This window comes from Pezoporus wallicus, unplaced genomic scaffold (assembly GCF_028554395.1).
Source record: "Pezoporus wallicus isolate ANWC-B61680 ecotype Strahan unplaced genomic scaffold, APGP_CSIRO_Pwel_v1 contig_360, whole genome shotgun sequence".
In the NCBI taxonomy this organism is placed as follows: Eukaryota; Metazoa; Chordata; class Aves; order Psittaciformes; family Psittacidae; genus Pezoporus; species Pezoporus wallicus.
In genome coordinates, this window is record NW_026640059.1 from 4255725 (window position 1) to 4265509 (window position 9785).

General features: G+C 37.2%; 1 protein-coding gene across 2 annotated transcripts; it reads left to right on the forward strand.

Moving 5' to 3' along the window:
• Positions 1-438: 438 nt before the first annotated feature.
• Positions 439-2717, forward strand: CCL20 (C-C motif chemokine ligand 20). Of its 2 annotated transcripts, XM_057417221.1 has the most exons (5): positions 439-542; positions 867-1028; positions 1277-1391; positions 2111-2188; positions 2485-2717. In XM_057417221.1, the coding sequence occupies exons 2-5, from the start codon at positions 947-949 to the stop codon at positions 2510-2512; spliced, it is 303 nt and encodes a 100-aa protein (XP_057273204.1). In that variant the 5' UTR covers positions 439-542; positions 867-946; the 3' UTR covers positions 2513-2717. The 2 variants fall into 2 exon arrangements, with proteins under 2 accessions (XP_057273204.1, XP_057273203.1); XM_057417220.1 differs by lacking the exon at positions 439-542 and having other exon boundaries at positions 745-1028.
• Positions 2718-9785: the final 7068 nt, after the last annotated feature.

Genomic DNA, 9785 nt, shown 5'->3' on the forward strand with positions numbered 1-9785 from the left:
TCTCCCTGGGGGTTTCTCATGAACTGTGTGAAACAGTTTTAAGATTGTGTGTGTTTTAATTGAATGTTCAGGAGTCACAATTGTCAGGTACAGATTGGCATGGGAAAGTAACAAGGCACAGCTATTGCTTATAAAGCAACATTAATACATTCTGGACAGTATAGATTCGGTGGAAAATACAGACCCTGTTTCAAGTTGGCTTTAAGCTAATTCTGTTTCCAGACGAAATAGTTCAGATGTGTAACAAACAGGTAGAAAGTGATAGCAGTGAATATATGGGTACAGAAACCCATTTCCATGAGTACTCAATATTGCTCACATGTCCTCATAAATATTACAGTCTAGAGCTCAGAAAGCAGTAATATGGGAAGTCTGTCTTTACTGTATTGGCCAACCAGTAAATGTTAATGTAGGGCTTTGGTATCATTGCAGATGATACTGTGAGCATGCCATACTGAAATGAAACTGGATAGGTTAGGCCCACCTCCCTCTCACCCCAACTTCGGTTTAATAAACTAGAACACAGCAGATCTGCAGTTTCTGTAGGTAACACTGAGAGTTACCTACATTTGACTTTCCTCATTTCACAACCCACACTCCTACCCCTAAAAACACAAATGCTTCACCCACAGAACCATTACCTCACAGCCTTATATTTCCTTTTCTTTTTGGCTGAATTTTCTAACCTACATCAACAAAAAAAGAAAAAAATACTCCCCAGCACACTGTTATCTCCAGTTGTAACTTCCCCCCAGGAAGGGGCCAAATTAGGCATGATGGAAATTGACATGGGAAAACCCACTGATGACAGAGGAACCCGCCTGCAGGTGAATTCCCCGCGGCTTCTGCCACCCCTTTATAAGCAGGTGGAGGTGCGGCAAGGCTGGCAAGACGAGCAGGCAGCAGCTGAGCACTCACTAGAGCGTAGCTGCTGTGTGGAGTGGAAATGGCTGGCTTTAGCAGCAAGAGCTTGGTCCTGGTTTCCATGCTGGGGCTCCTGGCACTACTCCTGTGTGGCACCTCTGAAGGTAAGTGAGCTTGGGCATTCAGCCCCATGAAATGGTTCTGCGTGCCACCCTGCAGCACACCAGCCATGTCGGGGTGTGCATGCTCGCAGCTGGCAGCAATATGAGGGTGAGAAGGAAGGGATTTTTTTCAGCCAAATATGCTGCCTAATCCTCCTCTTCTGTCGATGAGGAGCTGGATAGTCAGTGAGCTGAACAGTGAGTGCTCTAGGCAGCATGGTCCAAATGGGGTTTATTTTGCTTCATTTCAGCACAAAGCAACCAGGATTGCTGCCTGTCTTACACCAAGGTGCGTCTACCTCGGTGGGCCCTAAAGGGTTATACTGAACAGCTCTCCAGTGAAGTCTGCGATATCCATGCAATCATGTAAGTTACTTTTTAGTAGATCTGGTTTTTTTTTCTGACATGTATTAGTCTTAAGATGTCTGTTTGGGCAGACACAGTAATTTCAACAATATAAGCACAATTTTTCTTGCTTTTTCAAAAGGTTAAATTAACCGAATAAATTGTATGTAATTCCTGTAAACAAACCCTCTGTTTGATAAGGACTATTAACTCTTAGGACAGCCGTACAGTGTAAATAATAAATCTGACATTTTAGGATTCAGCCGTGCAAACAAAGACACACTTCATCTCTAGCCAACAGAGAGTATTCCCTTGCCAAAACCTCTTAACAGACACATGAATGACAAGAGTTTGTTTAATTCATGGAGATCTATTTTTTTTTCCCACAAGGTTTTAGCCTTCCTAATAGTTGATAACAACTATTTTCCTTAGTCTCGCAAATTACTTTTGGCATCCAGAAAAGCTCTTTGTCCTAAGACTTCCAATAAATTGAGCACAACTTTATGATGCAAAAAATGACTGAAGCAGCTGTTACGTTTAGGTTTGTTTCTTTTTGTTCATATAGTGTTGGAGGGGTTGTAGAGCATCCCATATCTAACTGGCATTTACAAAAGCAGTTGCTATTATTTATTATATAGAGTAATTATGATGCATGTTTTAGACCAAATGCATCTTCGCAGTATTTAACAGCAGGGGTGTCTAATGGCTTACTGATCTCTTTATCATTATTTCTTTTCCAGTTTCCACACCTACAGTGGGTTGAATGCCTGTGTAAATCCTAAAGAGGGGTGGGTGAAGAAGCATCTTCTTTTCCTGAGGTAGGAATCTAAAAATCTAAATACTACCATCCTATGAAAACAGAGCATGTATGAAAGCCTGTTTCTTACATCTTCTGAATACCAGTTCTGATGGCAATGCAGAAAATATTTGTCTTTCCATCTCTGGTCAAACATAGTTACTCTTTTTTAGAGTCTTCTTGGGGACAGTTATGTCACACGTCCCTTTTTTTGCCTGAGTTGTACTCTCAGATGGTGCTATACCTTGGAGACAGAAATCTATAACTGACCTGTGGCTGAGGTCATTATTTATGTGTGTTCTCTCATTCTTTTAACAGCCATAAGCTCAAGAGGATGTCAATGTGATACGGTTTCTAGCAGGGAAATAAACAAGCATGGCTAAGAAACTCCTTCGCTCAACATCTTGTTTGAGATCGTCATCTTGTACACTGTTGTGTGCTTACCACTATCTCTGGCTTCCCTGGGACCATTTAACTTCTTGAATTGATTCATATTGCATCACTGTGTTGCTTGAATTAAGCATTTTGTTAAAGTTTCTATTTTTATGAATACGTGTATGTCACTAGTATGGTATGAGTACTATTTAGAAAGGGCTACACTAAGTGTTTGTACAGAGTATGAATTTTAAGTTTATTGCATGTCATTTTTGTTTTGTTCAGCATGTGTAAAGTGGGTTATTTATTGTTTTTATTTTGTTACTTCTTTGGCACTGTCTTGTGCCAAAATATTTTCTTTTAACCGTAGTTAGCGTTATAGTACTTCTTGAACTATTGTTAAACAAAACTGCTTGTGAAAAAATGAAAATTGGAGTCGAAAAAATAAATGTTAAAATCTGCTTTCTGTGATATGTTTATTTTTTAATTGAAAATGGTAACTTCCCCTTGAAATGAATTCTTTTGCTTATGAGCCACCAACTGAAACCATTACACAAGAGCATTCACACCTGTTAAAAGTTTTCTATTGCTTCTGTAGCTCATCCTTCCTCTTGTCAGACATGGCTCTGTTGCCATCAAACCCCAGATGCTTCACCCAGAGACCTATGACTCATGGGACTTTTTCAGTTCCTCTTATTCTGATGATTGAATATTTTTTTGTAACCTGCCTTATTGGAGGAAAAAGAAAATATGGAAAGTTGGTTTCTATGCTCATTAACATGGATCAATAAGGTTGTTATATTATTGGTAGGAAATTTAATATAAAACTAACATGTCTAGCCATACATTCCTGAGGATACAAATAGGTATTAAAAGCAAGTGCTGCATTACCAAAATCATCATATCAGAGGCATGTTTTTTGTAAGTAACCTTCAGTGGCTTATTAAAAATTCTGACAGCTCTGTTCCAGTTTCCAGGAACACCTGCTAACTTTGGTGGGGCTGTTCTGCATTTGTGTAGGTAAGTTTCTTTTTCATCTGTATCTTTGGCCCTTAACTCCTAATTCAGCATGTGGAATTCTGTTGAATAATGTGAGATGCAATATTAGATGGTCATATGGGGTCTATTCCCCTTTCATTTATATAATTAGAAAAAAAAACTTTTTTCTTTTTTTTTTAAATTGCAAATTGCCAACAAGGCTTTTTCCTACTGCTTGGATATCATTTGAATAATGGATGTGAGAGCTTTCCCTTCAAAGTCTCAGCAGAACTTCATGCTCCAGCTCCAAAGACACCTGTTCTCACTGCATTGAGAGCAGTCATTCCTGTGTCTGCTGTAGTATTATTTTTAAATCCTATTTGTGCAATTCTTTGTTTGTTATTTATTTTCTTCTTTTTTAATTCCTTTCCTAAAGCAATCTCACGGCATTCCCAGCCAGGACATTGCAGCATTTCATTAGCTTGGGATATTTCACAGAAATTATTTTTATATGGAATCATAATTAGATTTACTCATTTCTTAATATTTTTTTTTTTCTCTCTCACTCCAGCACAAAGCAACAAAATAACTTAGCATTGTATGGAAAGTGACTTTTTTTGTAAGGAATAGCAAACCTTCTGCTGATTTAATATTGTTGTTAAAACATAAATGTGCTACATCTCATCTGCTGGGCGAGTACTAACAAATTATTTGTTGAATTACTGTTCACTTAATGGTAGCTTCAATCAGTTGAAGACTATTTTTTCGTTCCTCATCTCTTGTTTTTTTCATCTTCCACACAAAAGTGGGTTGTAAAGCCATGCACAAATCAAAGAGAAAAATGGATGAAGGGCCTTCTTTGCTTGCAGTATGTATATTTTCAAGTATATCTGAAAACCAAGCATTACTGGGTGTGCTTAGTGACAACGACACTTTTAGCTCTGTCATAGGGGTGTTGATAATTGGTCAGTTATTTTCAGTTATCAGTACCCATGAGCCCACATGTAACTAAACTGCGCTTCTGATGAACTGGAGTGCATTGTTCAGCTGTAATTTAGTTGAGAAATGAATCGGGGAATTCATGCACCAAGAAGGGCTTTAGGCTTATGACACTGTCACTTGATTTTAAGGGCATACACCCAGCTGGACAAACATCGGAACAATACAGACGATCAATTGTAACAAGCCTTCTGTATGCTGAGCTCAGCTGTTACACCCTGACAGTCTTACTCAAAATAGCAGGCTACAGGCAACATCCTTTGCCAAAATATGAATCATAAAGGAAGTTTTTAGTCTTCAGACTAAAACTAGTGCATTGTCTATGCTAAGTTTACTAAATAATTTTAGTGGTATGATGGTACATAAATGGAAAACTATGATCTGTGTTCCTATGATCTTGTGATAACTCTGTAATGGGAAATGTCAGCCTTAACTGTCCAGTGTTGCAGCCCTAACTCTGTTAAAAGTTTTTAAATTGCTGTGTTTGTTCCTCCTGCATTATCAAGTACAGATAGCTTTCACTCAAAGCTCACCAAGACTTGCAGGCACTTGAACATGTAGATACGATATACAAGAAAAATGGTACTGTGGCTGCTATTATGTATTAAGCATAGTGTACCGCTCATTTAGCTACTAACATAAAAACAAAACCCAAACACTTGTTTAACAGTCTTTTAGCTTCTTTGAATTTATATAATTATTCAGATTATGCGATCCAAAATACATATTTAATTTAAAAACATCATTTGAAATTTAGAATATGCTTAAAAAGGAAATATGTCACGGGAAAAGTAGAGACTAAATACTATTGTTAATGGCTATTATTAAATTTTAAACAGGATTTATATAGTTTTGCTTATATGACTTCAGTTATACCTCCAAAAGCTTTTCTATCTACGTCTGCGTTCCTGAAATTTTGCTACTTCATAAACTTAAATTGAAAACTCTTCTTCTCCCCTTCTTTCCCCTAGCTTGTATAAGGAGACAATTGATAGTCTGGGTTGAGATCTCTTGAAAAAAAACAATATGCTCTATATAGTGTTCTGTATATAGAATTTTGGTGGATACACTTACAATGCATGTCCTATAGTAGAGGGATTTCACCTACCGTCATGACCAAAGAGCTGCACATACAAAACTGAGGAAAAGAGGGTTTGCACCCTAATCTCTTTGTTAAAACTGTTGTATGACCTTTGGATCCAATTCATTTCAGTGTACTAGGTTTTCACAATACTCCATCTCCTCATCTGTCTTGGTTTACCTAAAAAATCTAAGCTTCATGGTGATTCTTTTTTTCTAGCCCTCAAAATTATAGAGAAAGCTTTGGAAAACAAAAGACAAGGAAGCAAAGCTAGTTGCATGTGTTTTTGAGTAGCAGCTGTAGTGAAATTTAAAGGGAAGGTTTCTTGCAGTGAACACTGCTTTCTGTTATCAGAAATTCTAATCTTGTGCCACTTTTTCACTGAAAAGATTGCTGTTCTAGCTGAATCTGAAGATGTGTCTGTTCTTTATCTGGTTTATATTTTTTTTTCCTTCTTCACTTCTTTCTTCTGGAAATGGATGTAATGTCCCACGGGCTTCAGAGCTGATTTAGTTTTCTCAGAGCTGATTTAGCTTGCTCAGGGGCTAACATTAACTGTTTCCTGTGCTATGGTGACTGAGAAGACACACATAAATAGTTTTATTAAGATATCAGATATGCTTTTCTGTTAGTTTGGTGCTTCTCAGCCTGCGAAGAATTTCTCTCTTGGTAAGACATGCTTACAGTAAGAGTGAGACAAATCAGCTTCTGGAAAGAGGAACAGTGTAGCCCAGCACTTGGGCTCCCCGGTGGGAAAGCCTGAATGGTAGGATCAATTTAATATCTAAATAGCTAAAGGATAAAGTGAATTAGGAAACAAGAAACACTGAGATAGTGAAACTGGGGGCACCACAATTAGTGAAGACATGTATTAAAGTGTATGAAACAGATCCTAGAGTATTTTTGATTTCTGAGTCAAACTTCAGTTACTATTTGCACCACAAATATACCTATCTTCTCTTCTGGGCATGTGCTCATAAGCCAAAGCAAAACATTTATGTCTATACAAAAATATTATGTGTGGGATGGTCAAATACCACAAAATTGGTCAAGTACAACAAAATTGCATTAGACTCTTCCTATATCTTCTGGGTGATAAAATTTAATCAAAACACAGATTTTTCTTGAAGGAATATGGCTTGCAAGGGGATAAACTCTGTACCAAGAGTTCATGTAACAAATACTGAGGTAACAGCAGATAGCATCATTAGGTATCACGGGCAAAGAAATATTACAAATCTGTAAGAAGCAGATGAGACCAGTCCAGCCATCTGATTAGACTTGTGTCAGTGGAGATGGATTAAAGTAAGTGGTCTAATTTGCAGTGAAATTGTCAATTACAGTGTCAAGATTAAACTAGTAGTTTAATATGCTTGCCACATCAGTCATCAGGCACAAAGCTAGTGAGAACACTGCAAACTTACAAAGTAGGTAAATGGCAATTTGAGAATGATAGATTTAATGTGACAGATAAATGAGAGCTGTAGAGTGGTCAGTGTGCTTACTTCAACTGTTCACTCAGATGTGTCCATCTCTTCATATATGAATAACCATTGTTATATAGCTGTACTTAAGGAATACCAATCAAAATGTTCATTTAAAAGTTTGTCATGCAGATCTGAAAAATAATTATATCTTAGCTATATAATTTATTACTTGATTTCTTCTTTCAAATGTATGTTCACTAGAGCCGGTTTAAAAATATGTTTATGTGTTCCAGTGGGCATCTGAATGTTTTGTATTATAATGACTAGGAATAAATGGTCAAAATGTCTTGCAGAGACAAGCCAAATCTAAAACATATCTGAGATACTGCAAATGTAAGGGTTGCTCACTCTATAGCACACTCCAAATTGGTACAAAAGTAAGCATAAATGTTTTATGAATTTGAAAGTGGGTAGTACTGTTTTAATGCTAATTAGAATGAATGGATGATATGCATATATATTGCACATCCATACGAAGTACTTCAAAATGATGGTAAAGAAACTTAGAAAAGAAACAGAGAATGCAATAGTGAAGGCGTATAGATATATAGGAAGCATGATGTTTATGTGAAATTCTTAATGAATTACTGGCATAATGAAAATGAAATATAGAAACCCAAATGAGTTATTTCAACTTTTTTATTAAAAAGCAACAGTGAGATAAAAATAACTGCACTTTAACAAAGATGTGGTTTTTTGCAGCCTTACTAGAAATTCTGTTATTTTTTAGGAGCTCTTTGCTTCCTCCCAACTCAAAATGGCTTGACTCAGTTGCATGTTAGATATGTATAGAAGTGCTTATTTATTTTCCTCACTAGGTGCATCCAAATAACTCACTTTCACCTTGAAGGTCAGATAATCTGACTGCAGAATACTGATACTGTCAGCTTTGCTTATCCAAAGCATCTTCAGGCTCCTACAGTCTGGCCCATGGAAAAAAGATGAATATATTGTGGAAAGGATCTCCTTTAAAAAGCAGACAACAAAGAAAAAATTTTTCAACTAAGTGAAACTTGAATGAAACAAGTAAGAATGTATGGAATTTGCCTGACTGCCTGTGATATGTAGGCAGTTTGCCAGAAATAAAAGATTTAAGAAAAAGCTAAGAAGAGAACTACAGTTCCTTTGTGGTATTTGTTTTTAACTCACTGTAGGTAAAAAACACATGCGTCCATTCATGCGAACAGAAACTTGTAGGTGACAGACTTTCTAGGCAAATAGTATTTTTTCCTTTTAATTTGAGATAACTTAAAACGGATGAAAACAGCCATGCAAAGATGAAAAACAATCTCTGAGAAAGGGAACACGTTTCTTGTTCTGTTAATATAGTCAGCTCTTTCTCCCAGAATAGCTCTTACCTAGCAAACAGCAGACTCCCAAAAGATCATATTCCTTACACAAGTAATATAGTTTTATATTTTTAATGGCTGTGGTGTCATGATTAGCATTGGAAATAGCAGAGCAGAAGTGAGAAGGAGCTCTAACAATGCACAGGGAAGTACATGTGCATAGTGGTGTTGGTTTGTGTAAGAGAGAGCAGGTTATCTATTCCAGAACAAAACCTTGAAAAAAATTACCTAAACCTTCCCAATTCAAAGTAGAAACAAGGAAATATCAGAGCATAGTCCTTCTGCACCTGACAGACCTGACAATTACAAGAAAGGGCAGCATGCAAAAACTCCCCTTTAGTAAAAATTCATTGTACCCATTACTAGCATAACAGAAATAGGAAGTGGCTTTCTGTGTCTTTCCCTTCACTCAGACTACTCTTGGGCTGGCCTTTCTCGTTTATTTCAACATACCACAGACTGACCTACTTCAGAACAAATGGGTCATGATACAACTTTAAATCAGGAAGCCTAAAACCCACTCTTCTTTGAAAGCAAGAGTGTGTTTGAGTCAGAAACACTTGCTTCTTGTTATCCTTCTCAGGGCAGTACATTGGCTCAAGAAAGAGATTTTCAGAACCTGTGGTGGCAGGAAGAGCCAGGCTTCTCAAAAGGAAGCTCTTCATTGAATGGATTAATTTTGCTTCATAGTGGCCAACACGGTTGTCTCCAGTGCTCTAGATAACTGTATATTGCAGCTTTTCACAGGCTTTGGAATATTGACTGATACTGAGGTTTACAGTATCTTAACTTTCTGCCATTCCTGCAAAATGCTGACATGAGCAAAAATGCACAGGGAGCAACTGATGTATAAGTTATCTCTTCGGGCTGATGACATCAATACTTCTCATCTCTGTATGTAAAACCTGATTATTTCATCTTGGATTAATGTCTCAGCGTATCATTTTTCTTTCCAGAGTAGATATTTTTTTTTGAATTTTCTATGGTGTGTGTGCAGATTCTTTGAAGCTGGCTTTTCATGGCTTAGAGGATGCGAACACTCTTGGGATGTTAAAAATTTCAGGGCAACAATTTTACTCCTGTCTAAAAAATTTCCTTGTTAAAGTATACACTATTTGCTCACTTCCCTGAACGTCAAAAAGAATTGCATTTCTGCTTGACAGTCAGGGATTGGTGACACAGGTTTCTCAGTGCTGTATCATCAGACGTTCTGCTTGACTAGTCCTCAAGTAATCAGCTGTGTTTAAGCCCTTTCCTTTGCTCTGTCATTACAGTTTTTACCTTTGCTGCCTAAAGTCTCCTTTGGTAATCCTACCCATGATACAACTCTGGTTCTGTTTGGTCAGAAAC

Bases quoted from the DNA above. Each gene is read 5' to 3' on its own strand.
- CCL20 (XM_057417221.1), top strand. From the start codon at position 947: ATGGCTGGCTTTAGCAGCAAGAGCTTGGTCCTGGTTTCCATGCTGGGG. The intron at 1,392-2,110 runs GTAAGTTACTTT...TTTCTTTTCCAG, and splicing joins TGCGATATCCATGCAATCAT to TTTCCACACCTACAGTGGGT. The intron at 2,189-2,484 runs GTAGGAATCTAA...TTCTTTTAACAG, and splicing joins AAGCATCTTCTTTTCCTGAG to CCATAAGCTCAAGAGGATGT.